This window comes from Pseudophryne corroboree, chromosome 3, assembly GCF_028390025.1.
Source record: "Pseudophryne corroboree isolate aPseCor3 chromosome 3, aPseCor3.hap2, whole genome shotgun sequence".
Lineage (NCBI taxonomy): Eukaryota > Metazoa > Chordata > Amphibia > Anura > Myobatrachidae > Pseudophryne > Pseudophryne corroboree.
In genome coordinates this window covers 778,586,043-778,613,962 of record NC_086446.1, presented here as the reverse complement: position 1 = coordinate 778,613,962, position 27,920 = coordinate 778,586,043, and the positions used below count along the sequence as shown (strand labels likewise).

Sequence of the window (27,920 nt, the reverse complement as noted above, 5' to 3'; positions counted from 1 at the left end):
CGGTCAGAGACCACATCAAGTGGCAACCCGTGGAGGCGCACAACATGCAGCATAAATAATTCAGACAGGCGTCTGGCCGATGGCAGCCCAACCAATGGAACGAAGTGCGCCATCTTCGAAAACCTGTCAACGACAACCCAGATAGCTGTCATCCCCGAGGATTTGGGCAAGTCCACCACAAAATCCATTGAAATGTAGGTCCATGGCTTAGATGGAATAGAGAGTGGATGTAATGGGCCAACAGGAACCCCTCTAGGAGTCTTATTTCGGGCACAGATGTCACATGCCCGAACCCACTGATCCACATCCCTAGCCACCGAGGGCCACCACACCGCCCTAGATAGCAACTCCCGAGTTCTGGCAATACCCGGGTGACCTGACGACTTCTTGGCATGGAATTCCAGGAACACTCGCTGTCTTAACCTAGGAGGCACAAACAAGAGACCTATCGGAAGGTCTGGAGGAGCCTGCTCCTGTGCTCTAAGGACTAATGACAAGAGGTCCTGGGTAATGCCCACTTTAATACATGATGGGGACACAATGGGCAATGGCTCCTTGGTGGTCTCCTGGATTGGAGCAAAACTCAGCGAGAGCGCATCAGCCTTGATGTTTTTTGACCCAGGGCGATATGTTATCAAAAAATGAAAGCGAGCAAAAAACAAAGCCCATCGTGCCTGCCTGGCATTGAGGCGCTTCGCTGACTCTAAATATGCCAAATTCTTATGGTCGGTGAGAATTGAGACCACAAACTTAGCCCCCTCAAGCCAGTGTCTCCACTCCTCGAGTGCATCCTTAATAGCCAACAATTCCCGGTTACCCACATCATAATTCATCTCGGCAGGCGAAAATTTACGGGAAAAGTAAGCACAGGGATGAAGGCGATTATCAGACACCCCCATCTGAGAGAGCACTGCCCCAATACCCATCTCAGAGGCATCCACCTCCACCACAAAAGGACGCTCTGGATCTGGGTGTCGCAGCACCTTGGCCGAGACAAATGCCCTTTTGAGACGGGCAAAAGCCGCTTTGGCCTCACAAGACCAGTGAGCATCATCTGCCCCTTTGTTAGTGAGTGCCACCAAGGGCGCCACTATAGACGAAAATCCAGCGATAAATCGTCTATAAAAATTCGCAAAGCCCAGAAAACGCTGAAGCGCCTTCAAACTAGTGGGCTGCACCCAATCCAGGACTGCCTGTACCTTGGAACCCTCCATTTGGAAACCTTCTGGGGAGATAATATATCCTAGAAATGCGATTTGCTGAACTTCAAATTCGCACTTCTCCAGCTTCGCCCCAAGCCGGTGGTCTCTGAGTTTCTGGAGGACTAAGCGTACATGCTTCCGATGTTCCTCCAGGGAATGGGAGAAGATTAGGATGTCATCTAAGTATACAACTAAGAATCTATCCAAATATTCCCTGAGCACATCGTTCATGAAGTCCTGGAAGACTGCCGGGGCATTACAGAGCCCAAAAGGCATCACCAAATATTCATAATGCCCTGAGTGGGTATTAAAGGCAGTCTTCCATTCATCCCCCTCTCTTATTCGGATTAGATTGTACGCACCGCGTAGGTCAATCTTGGAAAAAATGGTGGCAGTACGAAGCTGGTCAAACAAGACCGAAATGAGAGGCAGTGGGTATGAGTTTTTAATCGTGATACGGTTCAATTCCCTGAAGTCGATGCAGGGTCGCAACGAACCGTCCTTTTTACCCACGAAGAAGAACCCCGACCCAACTGGAGACTGTGAAGGTCTGAAAAATCCCTTAGCCAAGTTCTCCTGAATGTACTCTGCCATAGCCTGAGTCTCAGGACGTGACAGGGAGTACAACCTGCTCTTGGGAAGCTTAGCATTCGGCAACAAATCAATGGCACAGTCATGGGGGCGATGGGGAGGTAGTACCTCTGCAACTCTTTTGGAGAACACGTCCGCAAAATCTGCATAACATCCTGGCAATCCTGGCAAACTTAGCTGCGAAAGCCTGACTGGAAGGCTCAAGCAACTCCTGAAACAATCAGTACCCCAACTAAGAATCTCCCCAGAGACCCAGTCAAATTGAGGATTGTGGGCCCTTAACCAGGGTAACCCCAACACCAATGGGGCAAAAGTACAGACAGTCACATAAAAGGACAATTTTTCAGAGTGTGTGGCTCCAATAAACAAAGAAATTTGGCTAGTGCAAGAGGTAATTTTACCCTGGGATAATGGTTCCCCGTTTAACCCACAAATCTCAATTTCCGATGCCAAGGGTACTAAGGGAACAGAGTGTTTCAGGGCGAATTGGCGGTCCATAAAAACCCCGTCAGCCCCACTGTCCACAAAGGCCTCAGTCTTGACAGTTTGACCGAGGATCTTCAAGGTCACCGGAATGATAAAAGTCTTCTTGGGAAATTCTGACTTCTGGCCTGACAGGATATTTCCCATCACCCTCAGGCCCTGAAGTTTTCCGGCTTTTCTGGGCATGATATTACCACATGACCTTTATTCCCACGGTACAAACATAACCCCTGCTGTCTCCTCCGCGTCTTCTCACGCGAGGAGAGGCGGGTAGCCCCAATCTGCATAGGCTCCTCGGAAAATTCCTCAGAGTCTGAGGTTCCCTTGGGAAAGAAGGAAACCTCGGTCTCCCTTTCAAGCCTGCGCTCTCTCAGCCGTCTATCCACCCGAATGGATAACTGCATGAGCTGATCCAAGCTATCAGGCAAGGGATATTGTACCAGTTGGTCTTTTAACTGGTTAGAAAGACCTCTTCGGTACTGGTGTCTCAGGGCTGGGTCATTCCACTGGGTATCATGGGCCAACCTCCGAAACTCCGTACAATAAACCTCAACTGGCCTTCGCCCTTGCTTAAGGATCGAAATCTGAGCCTCGGCTGAGGCCGTCTTGTCAGGGTCATCATACAACATGCCCAGTGCCGTAAAAAAAGCATCAACACTTTTAAGCGACGGACAGTCAGGCTGCAACCCATATGCCCAGACCTGTGGGTCTCCTTGTAGCAAGGAAATCACTATGCCCACCCGCTGAATCTCCGACCCAGAAGACTGAGGCCTAAGCTGGAAATATAGCTTGCAGCTCTCCTTGAAACAAAAGAACTGCGAGCGATCTCCAGAAAAACGATCCGGGAGATTTACTTTCGGCTCCTTAACCCCTGAAGGCACTGCTGCTGCGGGAGCTCCGCCAGCGGCCTGCGAGGTGTGCATTTTAATGGACAAATCATTAAATTGTCGAGTCAGGACCTGCACCTGATCGACCACCTGTTGCAAAGTATTTTGAGGGGTATGCTCCATATTCCCACAAAATTTCAACAGGAGTATTAGGCTGCTGAATATGTTATGCACACCAGTGCCAGCAGGAATGTACTGGTGTCTGAACGGAGAGGGATGCAAAACAAATGAACTCACAGACAGACTGGGGAATATGACATTACATACATAGAAGGTGATAGGGTAACAAAATAAACACAAAGTGAACAGAGAAGCCCAAAGGCTAAGAAACTGGGTGTCTCCCTAGTATTAGGAATGCTCAGATGGAAAGAAGCGAGATGTTGTGATTTAATACGTAGAGAACCAGAAATGCTGTTGCTAAGGGCAACAGCAAAACCCTAAAGGGTTACCAACGGGTGTGGCAGTAAACTCCTTGGTCAGAGATGGAATAATAGACACAAGGAGAGTCTCCACAATCCTAGTCCTCACTTGCAGTGCACTGGTTCAGCTTACTGCCACTAAACTGACACCTGAACACCTTGCACAGTGAGAAAGGATTTTGGCAGGCAAGTCTGAGAATACAGCCGCAAACTTGCTAGGTTCACAGAGTAGCAAAAGAACCCCAGCAGGTTAAACGACTGACTCCAGTCTTACTGCTAGGTCTGGATTGGCAGAGTGTAATACCAAATCCCAAGGCCTATTTGCAGTAAGCAACAAACAAATACAAAGTTTACACAGTACTAGCTAGCTTTCAGGAACTGACTAACCAACAAAGATTCAGCAGCATCTGCCTAACCTGAGAAGAGGGTTTATATAGCAGGTGCTGTCCACGCCCCACTCAGACCTCACAGACTGTGAGCACAAAAACCAGCACCGGATCCCCTGCCGTGCACAGAGCCTGTAACCACTGCACAGCAAAAGACCCGAACCGGAGTATCAGCTACGCTCAGGTTACTCCGCTAGCACTTGTCTCCCGGTTGCCATGACGACGTGGCAGCACAGAGCAGGAGACCCTAACATCTACTCCTGTGAGTTTTCTAATGCTGTGATTAGCTACATGTTCTAGTCCTGTGAGTATTCTAATGCTGTGATTGGCTACATGCTGTTCTAGTCCTGTGAGTTTTCTGATGCTGTGATTAGCTACATGTTCTAGTCCTGTGAGTGTTCTAATGCTGTGATTGGCTACATGTTCTAGTCCTGTGAGTGTTCTAATGCTGTGATGCTACATGTTCTAGTCCTGTGAGTTTTCTAATGCTGTGATTAGCTACATGTTCTAGTCCTGTGAGTGTTCTAATGCTGTGATTGGCTACATGCTGTTCTAGTCCTGTGAGTGTTCTAATGCTGTGATTGGCTACATGTTCTAGTCCTGTGAGTGTTCTAATGCTGTGATTGGCTACATGTTCTAGTCCTGTGAGTGTTCTAATGCTGTGATTGGCTACATGTTCTAGTCCTGTGAGTGTTCTAATGCTGTGATTGGCTACACATTCTAGTCCTGTGAGTGTTCTAATGCTGTGATTGGCTTTGTGTTCTAGTCCTGTGAGTTTTCTAATGCTGTGATTAGCTACATGTTCTAGTCCTGTGAGTTTTCTAATGCTGTGATTAGCTACATGTTCTAGTCCTGTGAGTGTTCTAATGCTGTGATTGGCTACATGCTGTTCTAGTCCGGTGAGTTTTCTAATGCTGTGATTAGCTACATGTTCTAGTCCTGTGAGTGTTCTAATGTTGTGATTGGCTACACATTCTAGTCCTGTGAGTGTTCTAATGCTGTGATTGGCTACGTGTTCTAGTCCTGTGAGTTTTCTAATGCTGTGATTAGCTACATGTTCTAGTCCTGTGAGTGTTCTAATGCTGTGATTGGCTACATGCTGTTCTAGTCCTGTGAGTGTTCTAATGCTGTGATTGGCTACATGTTCTAGTCCTGTGAGTGTTCTAATGCTGTGATTGGCTACATGTTCTAGTCCTGTGAGTGTTCTAATGTTGTGATTGGCTACACATTCTAGTCCTGTGAGTGTTCTAATGCTGTGATTGGCTACGTGTTCTAGTCCTGTGAGTTTTCTAATGCTGTGATTGGCTACATGTTCTAGTCCTGTGAGTTTTCTAATGCTGTGATTAGCTACATGTTCTAGTCCTGTGAGTGTTCTAATGCTGTGATTGGCTACATGCTGTTCTAGTCCTGTGAGTTTTCTAATGCTGTGATTGGCTACATGTTCTAGTCCTGTGAGTTTTCTAATGCTGTGATTAGCTACATGTTCTAGTCCTGTGAGTGTTCTAATGCTGTGATTGGCTACATGCTGTTCTAGTCCTGTGAGTGTTCTAATGCTGTGATTGGCTACATGTTCTAGTCCTGTGAGTGTTCTAATGCTGTGATTGGCTACATGTTCTAGTCCTGTGAGTGTTCTAATGCTGTGATTGGCTACATGCTGTTCTAGTCCTGTGAGTTTTCTAATGCTGTAATTGGCTACATGTTCTAGTCCTGTGAGTGTTCTAATGCTGTGATTAGCTACATGTTCTAGTCCTGTGAGTGTTCTAATGTTGTGATTGGCTACACATTCTAGTTCTGTGAGTGTTCTAATGCTGTGATTGGCTACGTGTTCTAGTCCTGTGAGTTTTCTAATGCTGTGATTGGCTACATGTTCTAGTCCTGTGAGTTTTCTAATGCTGTGATTGGCTACATGTTCTAGTCCTGGGAGTTTTCTAATGCTGTGATTGGCTACATGTTCTAGTCCTGTGAGTGTTCTAATGTTGTGATTGGCTACACAGTCTAGTCCTGTGAGTGTTCTAATGCTGTGATTGGCTACATGTTCTAGTCCTGTGAGTGTTCTAATGCTGTAATTGGCTACATGCTGTTCTAGTCCTTTGAGTTTTCTAATGCTGTGATTGGCTACATGTTCTAGTCCTGTGAGTTTTCTAATGCTGTGATTGGCTACATGTTCTAGTCCTGTGAGTGTTCTAATGCTGTGATTGGCTACATGCTGTTCTAGTCCTGTGAGTGTTCTAATGCTGTGATTGGCTACATGCTGTTCTAGTCCTGTGAGTGTTCTAATGCTGTGATTGGCTACATGCTGTTCTAGTCCTTTGAGTGTTCTAATGCTGTGATTGGCTACATGTTCTAGTCCTGTGAGTGTTCTAATGCTGTGATTGGCTACATGTTCTAGTCCTGTGAGTGTTCTAATGCTGTGATTGGCTACATGCTGTTCTAGTCCTGTGAGTTTTCTAATGCTGTGATTAGCTACATGTTCTAGTCCTGTGAATTTTCTAATGCTGTGATTGGCTACATGTTCTAGTCCTGTGAATGTTCTAACGCTGTGATTGGCTACATGTTCTAGTCCTGTGAGTTTTCTAATGCAGTGATTAGCTACATGTTCTAGTCCTGTGAGTGTTCTAATGCTGTGATTGGCTACATGCTGTTCTAGTCCTGTGAGTGTTCTAATGCTGTGATTGGCTACATGCTGTTCTAGTCCTGTGAGTGTTCTAATGCTGTGATTGGCTACATGTTCTAGTCCTGTGAGTATTCTAATGCTGTGATTGACAACATGTTCTAGTCCTGTGAGTGTTCTAATGTTGTGATTGGCTACACAGTCTAGTCCTGTGAGTATTCTAATGCTGTGATTGGTTACGTGTTCTAGTCCTGTGAGTTTTCTAATGCTGTGATTGGCTACATGTTCTAGTCCTGTGAGTTTTCTAATGCTGTGATTGGCAACATGTTCTAGTCCTGTGACATGGAAATAGGAGCCCATAGGTTACTATAGGCTGCTGGGGCCAAGGTCTAGAATGCTTAGAACTCTGGAGCTTGGTAAATCCAATGTACATAGCAGCTCCCATAGATACCTATAGGGGCTGCTGCTGCTTTCGAAAATGTAGGGCCTGGGCAGATATCGGAGATCTCTCATGTGGTCTCTCTTTGTTACATATAAGAGATACAGTACTTCAACGTTTTCGGATGGATTTCCCGCAAAACAGCTATATTGTCTGTCTGTCTCCTTGTAGATCTCTACTGGACGGCCCCTGAGCTGTTGCGGTTGGGAAGGTTCCCCTTCCAGGGCACCCAGAAGGGAGATGTGTATAGTTTCGCCATCGTCATGAGAGAACTCATATGCAATAGCGAAGACGGGCCTTACCAGGACTATAACATGGAACCACAAGGTGAAATTTTCTGGGTACAATGTACTCAAGGTGCAACTACTGTAGTATGACTTAACTGAGCAAGCTATGGGGCTGATGTATCATTAGTGAAATGAGTGGAGAATGGATCTGTGGAGGAGTTGCCCATAACAACCAATAAGCTTTGAAGTACCATTTATCAGGGCTGGGATTAGTAATTGTGGGGCCTGGGACTGACAAAATAGACAGGGCCTCCCTCAAAAAAATAAAAAAAAGGTTCTGCCATGCCGCTCCACCCCTATGTGATGTCACACATCGTGACATTACATATAGGTGAAGCTCCAGGTATCAGTAGTAGGAGCCAGGGGAGGGCCCCCCTCTCTGTAAGGGCCCGGGACTCCAGTCCCTGCAGTCCCCCCCTGGTGGCTGCCCTGCCATCTATCCTGTACTTCTTATAAAATGATGGGTAGCAGCAGATTGGTTGCTAGGGGAAACGTCTTCACTGGTCCATCTCCACTCTTTTCACCTATACTGTATATATGTGTTTTATTATAGTGCCCAGTAATGTACAGTACTTCCACAATCTGCATTTTATCTTCATTCTCTCACTTTCTGCATTTTAAACAATGTTTTGTAATTTAAATATGACGAGAAATTCTCAGCACGACTTTCTCCCAGAAAAGAGCTGAGATTTAGTTGTTGCAGTGGGAAAATATTTATTAATAGCAGAAAAATGTTTGAAATGATCTAATAATGTTGTATATTATAGATGTTATCCGCAAAATCATAGCCCCTACCTCATCTGTGCCAATGAGGCCTTCCTTATCGGTGGAGAAGTGTAACGAGCGGATCATCTCCATGTTAAAGCTATGCTGGGATGAGAACCTGGAGAGGCGGCCGTCCTTTGTTTCCATAAAGAGGAGCCTGCGAGGAGCCAGCCCGGAAGGGTGAGACAGCTGCGTGTGTCAGTGCCCTGTGCTAGGATCCGTGGCATAATTAGAATTATTTCCTTTATTACATTCATTTAGCTTATGTGGAGAACAGCGGAACACTTCTATTAGTTTGGGTGAATGCTTGATGTTCCTGTGTGAAGAAACGTGCATAAAAATATTGCTCCTAGGGTTGCTCCCATTTTTGGTCGCAAGTTGCGTTTATTTTTCATTGCGCTTATAGGCGCTCTGGGCGTCTTTTTTCAGCAGTAAAACGTGACTTGTGATTTCACAATCAGAGCTGTATTATCCATGAGGCTGACTAGGCTGAAGCCTGGGGGCCCCACAGGTAACACAGGCCCATCAAGGGGCGAAGAGGGGGGGGGCAGACAGTGGCCTTGACACAGAGGCGTAACTGTGGGAGGCAACGGAGTCAGCTGACACCGGGCTCCTGCTCTGTAGAGGGGCTCCTCTCCTCCCGTTCTGTGTGTTCAGCACACAATTTAATTATTGACAGCTGCCGCTATCTTTTCCTCCCTGCACCTTACAAGTCATACCCTCTTTATTATTCATATACATTTTACAAGTGTCATATCCAGGATTAGAACCCCGACCTATCACACTAGAAGCAAGTACCTTACTGATAGAGCTATTTGCTCCTGTATAGAAAGCATGAGAATTCTGACTATATGAAGTTACTTCTCTGACAATTACACGTAACTTCATATCGTTAGAATTCTCATGCTTTCTATATGGGAGCAAATAGCTCCATCAGTAAGGTGTCTGCTTCCAGTGTAATAGGTTGTGGGTTCTAATCCTGGTTACGACACTTGTAAAATAATCATCAGATAAGTAATCAGCATTGTGAGTGCCTGAGCAGATCTATGTAGTGTGTGGCTGCACCCTACATAGATCTGCCTAGTTTCGATGATTTTGAACTGATAATTACAATAAATAGCTCTATTAGAAAGGCATTAGAAAATGTGTGATTTAAAATAAATGACAATAAAAAATAAATATATACAGATGGAGCCACGTTTATCTTGGCTTCTCTGGTGCACCATGGTTTATTAGCATAAGCCTTTCATCTATTGTTCTCAGCTGCCATAGCCGGCCCTAACCAATATGATGCCCTAGGCAAGATTTTTGCTGGTGCCCCCTAGCACCACCGCTAGTTCCACCTCTGACCCTGCACCCCTTTCCCAGTACCATCACCCCCCACCCATAGCAGTCCTTTTTTTTTTTTTCCTACCCCCTGTAATTTAAATAAGAACAGTGTGCACATTCAGCGCACAGCCCAAAAAGGTATGTGTTTGATAAAGCTAACTATTTATCTTATTACATTCACTATAAAATGGGTAAGAGACTCAGTACGCAATTGGCGTATGGGGTACCGTAAGGGTACGCACTTAGCGTAGCAGACGCTTAGCCGTGGTCGAGACGCACATGCGACATGCTCGCTCACAACTTAATGCGTGGTGTCGAGCACGCTATAGGCGGCCGACTACCGTAATGCTACGCTACTAGCGTAGCGTACGCTCGTGACCACGAGGAGAACACGAGCGGCGCAGACGCTCACGGGATGACACTCAGTAAACCTTGTATGCAACACAGTGAATGATTGAGTTTGTACTGTAAACCTTGGTTTTGTAATGTGAGCACAATGCAATGCTAATTAACCTCTATTGTATGAAAGCCTCTTGAGCGATTGAGACACTCTGAATACTCTCAGCAATGTAATAAACACACAATACCTTGCTAAGGTTCCAACACCTTTACTAACAATATCTAGCTATGTAAAAAAGAAATAAACAGTTAACAGTTCATACACTACAGGCTAACATCAATATCTAAGCAGACTAACTACACATAAATATACAATATCGTCACAATCTTATACAATAACAGAGAGAGAGAATATGGCAAATACAAACAGAGATTTAGAATGGTTACAGAGAATAACTTACACACACTGGGGAATGATCGCTGCGCAGCTCTGGTACCAGCTCCGAGTTAGTCAAGATGAAAACCGTTTGTGGAGAGAAGACTGAGCTGGCCAGGCTGGCTGTCCTTATATACACTGCGTACAGTATACTACAAAGGGACCTACAATCTCATTGTTCATTGGACACAGGAATGTCTCCTCGCATCATAACAAAAGGTCATAGGTTAGTTTGAACAGGTGTGCTGTGACTATATCAAACTGCTCAGGTGGGAGGGAATCTGAGAATTCCCGCCGCATGGATAATGAACCGCAAATATAGTAAATGTCCAGAAACTACTAATAGACATAACTATACGCAGGAGCGATTAATCTTTACCTAACCAGCACCGGATTGTTTCTAATAAAATGTTCTTCAGTTAGGTACCAAACACCACTGCTCAAACCCTGTCTGACCCTTCATATCATGCAAAGAGGAATTTCTCTGTCCAGCGACCAGTTACATTAAACAAACTTACAGTCATTATTAAGGGGAACATTATCTATAAAACATACTATTTGGTTTTATTATTTAACGTTTGAGTCGCCCGCTAGACGCACACAAACTCTACCATAAATGCACATACCATGCGCTCGAGCGCATGGCCGAGGAGGCGCCATCACGCAGCTGCGAGTATCCGCACGCACGGGAGAGAATGTGCACGTGCAGCGGGCAAGCACATGAGGTGAATATATGGCAACGCGTAGCATGATATTTTTCCGACTTTGACAGTCCACCCTTTGGCAGTCATCAATAACTGCCACTTCCTAAAACAGTTCAAAAAAGAAAAATATATGTCATAATGTAAATACCATTTTATGATTGGGTAAAGGGAGGAGAGGAGCAGGTGGGAAAAAGGTATGACCTAGTGAAATAGTAGAAGCATGTGTGTATGAATCCATGTTTGAGGGGTCATGTATCATCGTGCCGTACGTGTTTTAAATCAAGCTTCGAGGTATTGCGAAGTATACATTTGAATTCCTTCTTATCCCGTATTACGGGTCTGTGGATGGGCTGTCAAACTTTACCGAGCTCTTTGCGGCTTTTGGTTGCAACAAATGGGGGAGCACATTTAGTTGATGATACATGAATGGGGGGATATGTGAGTGCTGATATCTGTATCTATATTCCCTATCGACTATGTGTGTCATTACCTGAAGGTTGTAGAGATGATGATAAGAAACAATCGTTATAAATGCAGTCGTAAACTATGTGAGTTTATATAAACAGTCGCCGATTGAGGTCTTGTCTGGTGTCTTGTCTTGATGTACATGTTGTCTAATGTCTCTCGGTGCTTTTGCTATAAATAACGAGCAAAAGTTGTTCCATTGTCCATAAAGTTACAGTCTCTAAAGTGTTGGGCTATCGTAAGAGTTAAAGTCACTAGGGAAATTGGGGCTTGTAGCATAGTTCATCAATGGTCTGTATAAAAGAGGTTGTCAAATTCTTCTTCCAAGCGGATGTCTTTGTACCTTGGAGGAAAACAAAGGAGAAACGGGTGAAAGAAACGGACCGTAGAATCACATTTTCATCACAACATTGTCTCTATCGTTGGGTCATAAATCAGGTTAGTTGTTGTTAGTACAGTGTCCTCGCTCCTTAGACTCATCACCCTGGTATTATTTTTACGCTTCGCTAAAACCCGAACGCATCTAAATATCAGGCCAACCAATATGACGACTCCCAGAATACACAAAAGAAATTTCCCTACATCCATAATAATACCTTGGGCCCATTCTCCTAAGCCCAAGAACCAATTTCGTGGGTTCAACCATGACACCCAACTGGTCAGCTCATTACCCACAGCAGCGAGTGTGATATTGCGTTTCCTTCGAAACTCCCACTTTAATTGTAAAATGTCATCCATCTTTTGGTCTATGACCTCGGCTGGGTCCTCCGTGCTGTTTGTAATGAACGTGCAGCACTTTATTCCATATTGAGTTGCTAGGGTAACACAATACCCGCCTGTCACAGCTGTGAGGTAATTGAGAATCATCCTATGCTGGACCAGTTCTGTTTTGTAGGCTTGTAACTCTTTCCCAGTGTACCTGAATGTGTCGTCATACATTTCGGTGATATTGTCTAACAAATTTGCAAGCGCAGATTATATATTTATAATTTATCACTCCTCTGGCGGTACGAGTGATATCTAACGCGAGTAGGAATTGAATCCCGGTGGATTCATGGATCAGATCAGAGGCTGAATGCTCCGTCCTCTCTATCAGGTGCTGTTTAACGACGTGCTCGTAATGAGTGTGAGTATAAGGAGCTTGGGCACTGCGGTGAATATCTTTCATTTTGTTATGGGTTACAGTCATTACTTCAGGCAGTACTTTTCCAATATAGCACAATCCCTCTGAGTTTGGGGCAAGCCACTTATATGCCTTCCTCCCGCATATGAAATATGCATCATCGGGGAGAACATATGGGACTGAGTGTGACATTATCATGTTACAAATTTTCCATGTGAAATCTCCTAACCCTAATTCTCCCATCTGTTTAGTACACGTATCAGGTTGTATGATATGTGCACAGTATCCTGGTGATACTTCTCCAACTCGCATGGTCCTACTTCCTAGAGTGTACCTATACCGGAAATATTTTTCATGGTCGGCTATCTGGCGTATAAGTTCTGTGTCTATGGGCATTCTGTCGGGTCTGTATGAAAAGGTCATGGTTTGATTACTCCATGACACTTCCCAATTTCCCGGCTTTCAGGGATTGGAAATGTTAAAGCACACTAAGGACCTATCCACATGATATTGGTGGAGCTTCAAACTAGGAGGACTAGAGATATTAAACCTCTTGTCCACCGGCCTCCCACCACTTAGCTCAAGTACCTCTCCTACAGTTAAAGGGAATGGTACTAGTCCTGATTTGCTATGACCTTGAGGTACTTGAGAGCATACCCAACAGTCTGTCTGGTTTAACACTTTACCCACTAAGGAGTGATAGTCACCCAATGGATGCCGGTCCATGTGAACATTAAAACTGGACTGACATTTCTTTATGCATCCATCCTCAACTATATTGTCACAATGCATACAGATGCAGTTCTCTTCAGCTAACAATCCTTCACAATTCCTTCTATTGTCAATGCTACCAGATCGTTTTCTGATACTCGCCTTTACTCTGAGATTATGTTGCTCTTGGAAATTTACGCCTGCATCCTTGTCATCAGAACCCATTCCCGGTCCTTTCTCGACCTCCATGGTACTCTCACCGAAACAGACTGCTCTGGTCAACATCATGGTCAACAGGAAAATCCGGATCGCAGTCTCTTGGGGCAAGTCCATCTTAGAGGAGTAAAAGGAGAAAAATAAGAAGGGGGAAAGGAAATAGGAGGGAGGTGGGAACTGGAGAAAATAATAAATGGGAAAAAGAAATCTGGCTCGACAAGCTTCCGGTCTTATTATTCTCAGCGCTCCGGTGTCGTCTCAATCCTCCCTGAACAGACACTCTAGTGATACAACCTCTACCGTCTGTTCTTTATCACGGGACCTCTCTGGGTCAGAGACCTTTTTACAATGAGACGAATGGACCCAAGTCTCTCTCTCGGCAACCTTCAATGCTGTTGTGCTGGTCAATAAGACTTGATATGGTCCTTCCCATCTGTCAATAAGGCAACCTGAGCGTAGAAAATTCCGTATCATTACATAATCCCCAGGTTCAATGTCATGACAATTACTGTCCGGCAGATCAGGAGTCACCAACTTTAGATTATCATTCTGATTCCTCAATTGCTTACTCATCTTAACCAAGTACTTTACGGTTACTTCATTGTTACATTTCAAATCATCCTGGGGGTTAATCATAACATGGGGTTGTCGACCAAACAGAATTTCAAAAGGAGACAGATTAAGAGGGGACCTGGGAGTGGTTCTGATGCTGTATAATACAATTGGCAAAGCTTCGGGCCATAACAGTCCTGTTTCAGTCATTACCTTGCTCAATTTATTTTTAATAGTGCTGTTTACTCTTTCCACCTTCGCACTCGCCTGGGGGCGATACGGAGTGTGCAGCTTACTATTAATTCCCATCAACTTACACATTGTTTGAAAGACTTCACCTGTAAAATGGCTACCCCTATCACTTTCAATAAATCTAGGGATACCATACCTACACACAAATTCCTGCACAATTTTCTTTGCAGTAAATACAGTGGTATTTGTGGCCGCGGGAAATGCTTCAACCCAATTTGAGAACACATCAATACAGACCAATACATATTTTAAATTTCTACAAGGTGGCAATTGTATGAAATCAATTTGTATTACCTGAAAAGGGCCAACTGTCGGAGGGATATGGGATGGCTCTGTCGGTATTGCCTTTCCGATATTCTTCCTCAAGCAGGTGAGACATGTCATCGCTCTTTTACCCGCATGGGAAGAAAATCCTGGGGCGCACCAATAAGCTCTTACCAACTTACACATTCCTTCTTTGCCTAGATGAGTCAGCCCATGTGCCGCTTCCGCTAGACTTGGAAGGTATGCTATGGGTGCCACTGGCTTACCCTGTCCATCTGTCCAGAGTCCTGAGGACTCCTGGCCATATCCTTTTGACCTCCAAACTGCCTTTTCCTGTGGGGAACACAAATTTTGCATTTCACACAATTTCTGTGTGTTTACAGTATTAAATACCATCAGTCGTGTACTATCTGTTTGTATGGGGTTACTAGCTGCTGATTTAGCAGCTTCGTCTGCTCGGCTGTTACCAAGTGATACCAGGTCTTGGCTATATGTGTGAGCTTTACACTTGATAACAGCCACTCTGTCGGGTTCCTGTATCGCTGTTAGAAGTCTTTTGATGTGGGCTGCATGGGCTACGGGTGTGCCAGCTGCCGTCATGAAATTTCTGAGGCGCCATAGGGCCCCGAAATCATGGACTACTCCGAAGGCGTACCTAGAATCTGTGTAAATATTGGCTGATTTGCCCTTAGCCAATTCACATGCTCTGGTTAGGGCAACCAGTTCAGCAATTTGTGCTGAGTGTGGTGGGCCTAGCGGTTCCGCTTCTATGGTACCTTGGTCATCTACGACTGCGTATCCAGTACACAAGTCTCCCGAGTCCGTCTGTCTGTGACAACTACCGTCAGTGTAGAAAGTAAAATCTACATCTTCCAGTGGGTTGTCACTGATGTCAGGCCTTGCCGTGAAATTTTGGGTCAAATATTCCATACAATCATGCGTGTCATCCCCTGTATTAAATCCTCCTTCACCATCACTCTCATCCTCCACCCTTTGTGCCTGTCCAGGCACACCTGGGAGATATACGTTGCAGGATTTAATGCGCTGCATCTCCTTATGGTGATGTTTACGGGGGCCATCAATGCCAATTCCCATCTTGTAAACCGCGCTGATGAGACGTGTCTGGTTTGGGCCGAATTCAGTAAGGCTGACGCTGCATGTGGTGTATGAATTGTGAGGTTGTGTCCTAGCACTACATCTTCGCTCTTTGTGACTAGCAATGCTATTGCTGCAATGCTTCGCAAGCATGTGGGGAGGGATCGCGCTACCGTATCCAGCTGAGCGCTATAGTAGGCTACCGGCCTGCTGGCATCACCATGCTTCTGGGTTAAGACACCTGCTGCGCACCCAGCACTCTCTGTTCCGTACAGCTCAAAGGGTTTCAGATAGTCAGGCATACCTAATGCCGGTGCCTGCGTTAGGCACTGTTTAAGTCTCTCAAATGCCATCTCGGACTCGTCTGTGTGCGAAATCCGATCAGGTTTGTTTGAGGAGACCATCTCCTGCAAAGGTAGGGCTAGTATGGAAAAACCTGGGATCCAGTTACGGCAATACCCACACATTCCTAAAAATGTTCTAATCTGTTGCTGGGTTTGTGGCAGGGTCATGTCACGAATTGCTTGAATTCTATCAGCGGTAAGGTGTCTCAGTCCTTGTGTTAGACAGTGTCCCAAATACTTCACACGGGTTTAGCATAATTGTAACTTGTCCTTGGAAACCTTGTGTCCTGTGTCTGAAAGATGAAACAGGAGTTGTTTCGTATCTCTCAGGGACGCTTCCAGTGAATCTGAACACAGCAGTAAATCATCCACATACTGTATCAATATTGATCCACTCTCTGGTTGGAAAGACTGTAAACAATCATGCAGGGCCTGTGAGAAAATACTTGGACTGTCTATGAAACCTTGTGGTAATCGAGTCCAAGTGTACTGAACTCCTCTGTATGTAAATGCAAATAAGTATTGACTGTCAGGGTGCAGAGGTACCGAGAAGAAAGCGGAGCAGAGGTCAATCACAGTGAAAAATTTGGCAGTGGGAGGGATTTGCATAAGGATGACAGCTGGATTTGGCACTACGGGGAATTGACTCTCAACTATTTTGTTGATCCCTCTTAGATCCTGCACTAATCTGTAACCCCTCCCCCCACTCTTTTTAACAGGGAAGATGGGACTATTGGCAGTGCTGGACGTTCTTACCAGAATGCCCTGTTGTAGCAAGCGCTCTATTACAGGGTAAACTCCTAACTCCACCTCTGGCTTCAGAGGGTATTGTGGGATTTTTGGAGCTATCCTACCATCTTTTACTTGCACAACTACTGGGGCTACGTTTGCCATCAATCCAGTGTCTTGTCCATCCTTGGTCCAAAGTGATTCCGGTATCTGGGAAATCATTTCCTCTACCTTGGACGGACACCTATTTACAACAACAGTGTGTGACATTAATCTTGTTGGGGAGTCTAGCATATCCTGCGCTTCCTGAGCGTGGTTTTCGGGTATGTCCAAGAACACACCTTCAGGAGTACAGTATATGACGCATCCCATTTTGCACAGTAAATCTCTCCCTAGGAGATTAGTCGGAGCCGATGCAGCCAGCAGAAAAGAATGCTTGGTATGCAAAGGCCCTATCGTAATCTCTGCAGGTTTGCTTAAAGGGTAGTGCTGTACTACTCCTGTTACTCCCATGGCTGGAATTGTTTTACCAGTGGTTCTCATGCCCACGGTCGAATTTATCACTGACTTGGCCGCCCCCGTATCTACAAGGAAATTTAGAGATTTACCAGCTACATCAATTGTGACCTCGGGTTCACTTCTAAGGCTCGCAATTAATTTCACTGGCTGCAGATTACAGGTGTGGCCCCGCCCCTATGGTGCGTGGTGACCTCCCTGCATTGCGCTGGCAGCTATTACCTGTGAAGGGGGTAAATGGGAACTATCAGTGACTTGCCAGTCTCTTTTTGGGGGATACCTTTTTGTTTCCCCTGCGTGTGGCTCATAACTCCGTCTCTGCGGTCCTTGATCCCAATTTCGTGTGTCATGTCGTTGTCTAGGGGGTTGATATGATTTTGGTGCATTTTTTGATCTACAGTCTCGTGCAAAATGTCCCTCTTTATGACAGTAATAACAAGTTACCACATTTGACTTACCCACAGGGGTCGGAGATTTATACAGAGGTGGCCTTGTGGTCAGGGCCTGTATACTTACGGCCATTAACTTATCACTTTGTGACTCCCTGTGTCTGGTGATATTCCGATCATGATCAATAGCGGCCTCTCTCAAAGTAGCCACCGACAGACCTCGCCAACATGGTTGGGTGGTCTGTACCCTTGTCCTCAATACTTCCTTTAAACCATCCATTAACACAGATACTGCTACTTCTCTATGATTCACATTTGTCTTAATGTCTTCTATGCCTGTATACTTAGCCATATTCTGTAGTGCCCGATGAAAATAATCAGCAGCTGTTTCTCCCTCTTTTTGTTTGATGGAGAAAATTTTGTTCCATTTGACAACAGCTGGAAAATACTCTTTTAACTGTAAATTTATTCTCTTTACATTATCTTGGTTGTACACATCCGTAAGGGGTACCTCTTCATCTAATTTACAGTCAGCTATAAATCTCGCTGAGTCGACATTGGAGGGTAAACATGCCCTCAGCAATATCTGCCAGTCTTTGTTATTGGGCTCCACAGTATTTCCTAGCTCTCTAATGTATTTCTGGCTTGCAACTAGATCTTTCCTAGGATCAGGGAATTCAGACACCATTGATCTTAATTCCATTCGGGAAAAGGGGCAGTGCATGGCGATGTGTCTGAGAGGAGTGACTCCTGAAGTGTCAGTTTTCCCATTTGGCACTGCAATTACCCTAACGGGATTAAGTTCAATAACATCATTCTGAGTAAATTCTACAACATGTGGTGAAATGGTTTAAGCATAGTGTATGGTGCCGTACTTACCAGTTGATACGACCTCACCTGTCCCTCCACTAGGGGCCTTTGATACTGCTCTTACTGGTTGGGACGTGCCCACTGTTGTTTCTGCTATGGTGGCTGCTAGAGAGAGTGCCGATATTGTTGTTGGCTCATCCTCTTGGTCACAATCCTGGGGAAAGTTTAAAACAGGGTACAGCTTGCACGGGTTAATATTAGCATCAACAATCTTGGTTACATTATTCTTAACATTTATACAGTTACTAAGTGCATGTTTATCATTCACCAGTGTGCCATTCTCTGTAACCACCTTCTCTCCCGTTATGTATGGTGGTGGTGGCGCGGTGGCTATCAGTTTTCTGATAGGGTTAGATCCAGCCGCTTGAGCCAATCCTCTTTGTATTTCACCTTCCTGTTGCCATAACTGTAAATAATCATAATGTTTGATCCGTCTCTTTGCAGATTTAATGAGACATATCCTTCTCCTTAGATTTTGTAACACCTCGGGACTAAAACTGCCTACCCGTGGGAACTTCTCCCCATCATGCACAGTCATTCTTTCCCATTCATCGCACAAAACCTCTGTGTGTGTACCGTATTTCTCACACATTACATACCTTGCCGACCCGATTGGTCGGTTTACTAAGTCAACCCGAACCGAGGTTGATCGCCCCCTACCTGAACAACTGGCCCCCATCTTTGCAGGTGTTGCTTTCACTACCTCCTACCTTCAAATCAGGGTCTTCAGCGAACCCTTACAAAAACCAAGATGTCCGGGGTAGGCCGGCGGCGGAAGTTTACCGAGTACCTCCACTCACTCGCCCACGTCGACCAATACGCCCACACACTGCCCTAGCGCTGGCGTACTCGACCTAGGGCCCCTGCGACCTGAACCTCTATTTACTGGAACATGTGGGTGTGCTCCGAAGAGCACTTAACCCTTTCCAGTAACTATTGGTTGTTAGAGAATTCCCGAGTGACCAGCGAACCTCCCTTAAAATAAAAAAAATTACACAAATCACGTTAGAATGTACAAATAGCGTTTATGACCCCTCTAGCGTACGCAAATGGTACTGGGTCAAGTTACTAACTAATGCACACAATTACGTGCGGTACAATCGTTCTGCACATAAGCAACTAATCTTATGTGCGGAGCGACCAGTGGAATCGAAAATTGTGGCTGCGAATTCCTTCAGCCAGAGCTTAATGGCCTATATGGGTACCGCACCAACCCTTTCTGGTGTTGTGCTCCTTTACTCTTTATCTATAGCGGACTTCTTAGTCTGCTGTACCTAGACCTCCTGGTCTGTCTGGACCTCCTGGTCTGTGCTACAGTAGACCTCCTGGTCTGCTATACTCTAATGCTCTTTTTTTAAATGTTTAAGAAGGGATGCCTCCCAAGCCACCGTGCAGTCACTTACACGTATGTACCTCACGAGAACTCGATGATTTCCTGTGGTTAAACTCCAAAATTTTAGAAACATATATATATACACACTCTTTCACCTCATATACTCTTTACTTTCGTTTCTGCGCAGAAATCCCTTTCATTCAGTATCGCAGGCTAATCCCGAGGAGTTGCAACTAGAGAAGGATCTATTAGCTTAAAATTTTGGACACTGAGATTGGTTTGCGCTATTATCGCGTTGCCTCCTTATCGCCTAACTAAAACAATACTATCGTGTGATTTGTATTATGTGGGCGTACCCAGACGCTCCGTTGCGTAATATACGCTCCGTGCGTCGGCCCTTGCGTCGCGTACGCTAGTCCCGCCCTTTGTTAGAGACACATGTACGCAAGCCAGGTATATCCACAGAAATACAATTAACACGTTTATATCAATGTAGATGATCTTTAACTGTAATCATTTACTGAACACCACACAGAACTTCCTTGTATCTTAGGCAAGCCGTGTGCGTGTTTTACAAATTATTCCTTAATGTATTAATATTACTTTTAACTACCAATAGCAACAAATCTTTCTCAGCACGTTATCAATTGTGAAATGGCAAACAGGAAGGTGAGGTGTGAAAATACATAAATGAAAAGAAATACAGGTGTGTGCGTGCGTGCATGCGTGCGTGTGTACGCAAAACAGAAATAAACAGTTTTAAAAGACAATAGCGTACTGTTCTTACCTTCCGGTTCCGGATTCCACCAGCACTCCTACAGCGTAGCGAAACAGACGCTTATCTAGCCAGCACTACTGTATCCCGATACGAAGGGATACTGCCTTCCCGCCCTTGCTGACAGATAAAGTCTGTTTTCGCTGGTGCGGATATGTGGAGGACGGATGAGCCGTCAATTGATAAAGCTAACTATTTATCTTATTACATTCACTATAAAATGGGTAAGAGACTCAGTACGCAATTGGCGTATGGGGTACCGTAAGGGTACGCACTTAGCGTAGCAGACGCTTAGCCGTGGTCGAGACGCACATGCGACACGCTCGCTCACAACTTAACGCGTGGTGTCGAGCACGCTATAGGCGGCCGACTACCGTAATGCTACGCTACTAGCGTAGCGTACGCTCGTGACCACGAGGAGAACACGAGCGGCGCAGACGCTCACGGGATGACACTCAGTAAACCTTGTATGCAACACAGTGAATGATTGAGTTTGTACTGTAAACCTTGGTTTTGTAATGTGAGCACAATGCAATGCTAATTAACCTCTATTGTATGAAAGCCTCTTGAGCGATTGAGACACTCTGAATACTCTCAGCAATGTAATAAACACACAATACCTTGCTAAGGTTCCAACACCTTTACTGACAATATCTAGCTATGTAAAAAAGAAATAAACAGTTAACAGTTCATACACTACAGGCTAACATCAATATCTAAGCAGGCTAACTACACATAAATATACAATATCGTCACAATCTTATACAATAACAGAGAGAGAGAATATGGCAAATACAAACAGAGATTTAGAATGGTTACAGAGAATAACTTACACACACTGGGGAATGATCGCTGCGCAGCTCTGGTACCAGCTCCGAGTTAGTCAAGATGAAAACCGTTTGTGGAGAGAAGACTGAGCTGGCCAGGCTGGCTGTCCTTATATACACTGCGTACAGTATACTACAAAGGGACCTACAATCTCATTGTTCATTGGACACAGGAATGTCTCCTCGCATCATAACAAAAGGTCATAGGTTAGTTTGAACAGGTGTGCTGTGACTATATCAAACTGCTCAGGTGGGAGGGAATCTGAGAATTCCCGCCGCATGGATAATGAACCGCAAATATAGTAAATGTCCAGAAACTACTAATAGACATAACTATACGCAGGAGCGATTAATCTTTACCTAACCAGCACCGGATTGTTTCTAATAAAATGTTCTTTAGTTAGGTACCAAACACCACTGCTCAAACCCTGTCTGACCCTTCATATCATGCAAAGAGGAATTTCTCTGTCCAGCGACCAGTTACATTAAACAAACTTACAGTCATTATTAAGGGGAACATTATCTAAAAAACATACTATTTGGTTTTATTATTTAACGTTTGAGTCGCCCGCTAGACGCACACAAACTCTACCGTAAATGCACATACCACGCGCTCGAGCGCATGGCCGAGGAGGCGCCATCACGCAGCTGCGAGTATCCGCACGCACGGGAGAGAATGTGCACGTGCAGCGGGCAAGCGCATGAGGTGAATATATGGCAACGTGTAGCATGATATTTTTCCGACTTTTACATGTTTTTGCTGGGAATGGGCATGGCAACACAATAGTACCCCCAATTCAACTTATGCCTCACAGCACTGCAACTTTATTCACAATTTATCATGCAGTAGTGTCACTTTATTTGATATACATTACTCCTCACAGTAGTGCCCCTTATTCACATAACATATGCTGAATTGCTCCTTATTCACATTACACCACACCATATTGCTCTTTATTCTCATTACACCACACCATATTGCTCCTTATTCACATTACACCACACCATATTGCTCTTTATTCACATTACACCACACCATATTGCTCTTTATTCACATTACACCACACCATATTGCTCTTTATTCACATTACACCACACCATATTGCTCCTTATTCACATTACACCACACCATATTGCTCCTTATTCACATTACACCACACCATATTGCTCCTTATTCACATTACACCACACCATATTGCTCTTTATTCTCATTACACCACACCATATTGCTCCTTATTCACATTACACCACACCATATTGCTCTTTATTCACATTACACCACACCATATTGCTCTATATTCTCATTACACCACACCATATTGCTCCTTATTCACATTACACCACACCATATTGCTCTTTATTCACATTACACCACACCATATTGCTCCTTATTCACATTACACCACACCATATTGCTCTTTATTCACATTACACCACACCATATTGCTCCTTATTCACATTACACCACACCATATTGCTCTTTATTCTCATTACACCACACCATATTGCTCCTTATTCACATTACACCACACCATATTGCTCTTTATTCTCATTACACTACACCATATTGCTCTTTATTCACATTACACCACACCATATTGCTCCTTATTCACATTACACCACACCATATTGCTCCTTATTCACATTACACCACACCATATTGCTCCCTATTCACATTACACCACACCATATTGCTCTTTATTCTCATTACACCACACCATATTGCTCTTTATTCACATTACACCACACCATATTGCTCTTTATTCACATTACACCACACCATATTGCTCTTTATTCTCATTACACCACACCATATTGCTCTTTATTCTCATTACACCACACCATATTGCTCTTTATTCTCATTACACCACACCATATTGCTCTTTATTCACATTACACCACACCATATTGCTCTTTATTCTCATTACACCACACCATATTGCTCTTTATTCACATTACACCACACCATATTGCTCTTTATTCTCATTACACCACACCATATTGCTCTTTATTCACATTACACCACACCATATTGCTCTTTATTCACATTACACCACACCATATTGCTCTTTATTCTCATTACACCACACCATATTGCTCTTTATTCACATTACACCACACCATATTGCTCTTTATTCTCATTACACCACACCATATTGCTCTTTATTCACATTACACCACACCATATTGCTACTTATTCTCATTACACCACACCATATTGCTCCTTATTCACATTACACCACACCATATTGCTCCTTATTCTCATTACACCACACCATATTGCTCTTTATTCACATTAGACCACACCATATTGCTCTTTATTCACATTACACCACACCATATTTCTCTTTATTCACATTACACCACACCATATTGCTCTTTATTCACATTACACCACACCATATTGCTCTTTATTCACATTACACCACACCATATTGCTCTTTATTCACATTACACCACACCATATTGCTCTTTATTCACATTACACCACACCATATTGCTCTTTATTCTCATTACACCACACCATATTGCTCTTTATTCACATTAGACCACACAGTAGTGCCCTTTCTATCCATTATGCCACACAGTAGAGCACATTATACACATAATGCCACACATTGGTAATACATTTATACACATAATACCACACAGTAATGCTCCTTACACATATGACACACATTATTAATGTCCTTATAAACATAATGTGCCTTACACATTATGCCAACCCTTATTAATGCCCTTATACACATAATTTCCCTTACACATATGCTGCACATTGTTAATGCCCTTATACACATAATGACACACATAATGTCCCTTACACATATGCCGCACATTATTTGTGCCCTTATACACATAATGACACACATAGTGCCCCTTACAAATATGTTACACATTATTAATGCCCTTATACACATAATGACACATATAGTTCCTGGCTTGAGTCAACTGGCAGCTCTGCTAACGTCGGGTGCCTATTTTTGATGAAAACGCATCTTATTTGCATTGCTATGTGGCTAGGATGCACAAGCAGCTTCTGCTGATTAAAATGATATGCGGCATGCCTATATACTGTGTGCAACTGCAGCTGTATCTGCATACGAAATGCTACACACAGAATATAGGCATGCCGCACATCATTTTAATCTGCAGAAGCTGCTTGTGCCCCTAGGCATACCAGATGCCCTAGGCAATTGCCTAGTTTGCCTATGCCCAGGGCCGGCTCTGTCAGCTGCAATACAGTACAGAGAGAACAATACATCAGGGGATTAATTTGACTGCCCTGGCTCAATTAATCCTATTAAAGGCCAAGATAAAGATGGCTCCATCTGTATATATATTATCATTAGATTTACTGTATTTTATTTATCTCACATAATTTCACCCAAATCCATATCAAGTTTATTTTTCCTTAAAAGCAGAGAATCTAAATAATCTATTATAGAGTCTCATGATGCCCGCAGTCTTGGTGAGGGGTGTAGTGCCCGCCAGTAATGTAGCCACAATGCCAGCACAGCCTATCCAGTCTGTCCCTCTCTCTCTATATAGACACGTCAGCATACTGGATAATATGGTGAACAAGCTGGAAAAATACGCCAATCACCTAGAAGAGGTTGTGGAGGAGAGGACAGTTCAGCTGATGGCGGAGAAAAAAAAGACTGACAAGTTGTTATCGACCATGTTACCAAGGTAACAAGCGCAACAGGCGGAGTGCTGCGGATTATGTTATGGCTTTATATACCGGGCCCAGGAGATATCTGACAGGATTTGCCCCACTTTGGTGGCAGGGGGGCTACTTCTTATAAGGACGGACCTGTTCTATCCAGCATTTGATCATAGCTTATGCCTTATTTATTACCAGTAATTTATATAGCGCACACATATTCCGCAGCGCCTTACAGAGAATATTTCCCTCAGTCACTGTCCCAGCTGAGCTTACAATCTATACTCCCTATCACATTCATTTCTTTTGTCATCAGCCAATGAACCTAGCAGTGTGTTTTTGGAGTGTGGGCGGAAAGCAGAGGACCCACACAAATGTAGGGAGGACATACAAACTTCACACAGATAGCCCAAGGAAGTTTGTTTAGTACTGAGGTAGAAACTTGATACGTTCCTCTTAACAATGCACGCCACTGCGGTGGGGCTTTGGACACGGCTTAGGGGTATGTGGGCTTTCATGTTGGGGGTGTAATCACATCATCTTGGGTGGTGGTACCACTTCTTTGGCCTTTGGATGCAGCAGCGATGAGAAATTATGCTAATGTGTCTTGTGTAAGTAGACGCCTCCTGCCTGCTCTGTGGTCGGCTGGTGTGTCCTAAGATGCAGCAGCGGATCATCGAGTGAGCCTGAGGGCGTGTCCACAGAGAGGCAACGCGCTCATTGTGTGGGTGGGCAGAGGGGTGCAGCCCTCCAGCTGTTGAGAAAATACACATCCCAGCATGCCCTCACACAGCTTTATCATTCTCTGACAGCAAAACTGTGTCAGGGAATGCTGGGATATGTAGTTTCCCAACAGCTGGAGGGCCGCAGTTTGGACATGCCTGTCCTAGGCCATCTTCCCAGTGATATTCCGGAAGATGGTGCATGTGCACTGGGGGGTGGGTAATTAGTACCCGCTCCCCTCCCTCTGAGCGCCAGTGGGCACAGCTTTGCAGCTGAGGACAGGAAACCTGCGTCAAAAGACACAGACCCTGGCTTCGGCCCTCCTACAAAATGGGGGTGACACCCTTCTGTTTTCGGGAACGCTGGCCATCCCTGCGTTCGGCACTGCCACTAATCATCCGCAGAATGTCAATTGGGCTGCGGTTTTGGGTAAATGCGAATGATTTCACAGCACAAATTGAATAGCAATAGCGCACGCACAATGAGATGCAGGTAGTCAGTGTTTGGTAGAGGTAACGGGGTGGACAGGGAAGCACAGGTGTGTCGGGACCGGTTTCTGGGTATGCCAATTCAGCCACTGTGATTTTGCTTGTGGTTGGAGAGCCCTTGACGCGTTCTTATGGAAGGCGGCAGAATAGACTTATGATAAAGCTGTAATGCGAAACAGTCGTTAGGCAGGACGGCACACGTGTATAACGTGTCCGTTATTCTGTTAGCTTAAACCACTGTTTAATGGGTATTTAAGCCCTTTATAATGCTAAATGTAAAAAATGTGTGTGTATGATATGTAAAACCGCTGCTTTATTTATATTAGTGAAGACTCATCATACCCTGACAGGCTAGGTGCCTGCACACCATTGAATAAAAGTGACACCTGAGATTGGATCCGTGTGAACGCGGGTTGCGCTCATTGAGAACATCTTGTTCGGGCATATCTGTTCTGACCGGGTGAGCCGGGAGACGCCAGCCGCGGTCATCCAGATCACTGTTGTTAGAATACAATCCATCTCTTCACATATATTTCTAATGGATAGGGCTGGGAGACGCAGACCGTAACCTATTAGATCATTTGTGTCAGGGCACTATTTACTTATTATCCACTGACGGTGTCGGGAGACGCCGGCTGTAATCAGCGAAACGTTCACTGTTGGGGTGTATTAGACAGTGGTAGCTGATAAATGCCGCCTTACAATTAGATTGTTGCTGTCAGGATACATCAATTCAGTGTATTCCTAGACCATTGGTGTAGGGTAGATGCCTGTTGTGCTCAGTGTTTGTTGTCCGCCGTTGATACATACCATCTAATAAAAGCACAATACAGTACATGTCACTTTGATTATAATCGGTGTGGTCTCTGTAGTGATAGAAGTGGGGGACATACATGAGCGGACTCAAACTTTTGACACTTGAGCCTAAAAGATAGTGAACATATATGGTCATTCATATGCACCCTATCAAAATATTTTAAATATTTGAAAACACTGTAAAAACATATTGGTCTTGGGATCCATGATACTTAATCACTGATATTGATGGGGTGGTCCAACACTATGGATATAAAGTACGACTTTGTATAATAAGTGAAGTCTCTCTATTTATTCTTAAATTGATTTAGTTCAGCAGCTTTATTTACTTATTATTTTTTATGTGTGTATCTTTGAATATCTATTAATACATTAAAACTTTTAATTGTGATATACAATATTATGTTAAGAGAAGGATGTGTGTTATGCCTCTATTATATATAGATGCCATATACACTCCATGTAATTTTGTGATGGAAAATTAGGCACTTAAGAATGAGGCTATAATACCAAATCGACACAAACGCATCCCCTTTTGAACAACACAAAGGTTGCTACAACATTGCAATAATTGTAGCAGTATCTTATGAAATCACAGAAACAAGCTACACACATTCTTCAGTGGAAGAATAATACTACGCAGAGCCGGCCCTAACCAATATGATGCCCTAGGCAAGATTTTGGCTGGTGCCCCCTAGCACCACCGCTGGTTCCGCCTCTGACCTTGCACCTCTTTCCCAGCACCATTACCCCTCACCCATAGCAGTCCTTATTTTGGTGTTTGTATCCCCCTATATTTTAAATAGGAACAGTTCGCACATTTGGCGCACAGCCCAAAAAGGGGTGTGTTTTTGCTGGCAAGGGGCATGGCCACACAATAGTAACCCCAA

At 44.3% G+C, this 27,920-nt stretch overlaps 1 protein-coding gene across 1 annotated transcript in view; it reads left to right on the top strand.

The window, feature by feature from the left end:
• The window catches only part of LOC135057435 (guanylate cyclase 2G-like), a 213,686-nt gene that overhangs the window by 139,582 nt on the left and 46,184 nt on the right, over positions 1 to 27,920 (top strand). The window contains exons 16-18 of the mRNA XM_063963329.1: positions 7,190 to 7,345; positions 8,073 to 8,250; positions 24,889 to 25,029. Coding sequence (XP_063819399.1) covers positions 7,190 to 7,345; positions 8,073 to 8,250; positions 24,889 to 25,029 — 475 coding nt within the window. The remainder of the gene's footprint in view (positions 1 to 7,189; positions 7,346 to 8,072; positions 8,251 to 24,888; positions 25,030 to 27,920) is intronic.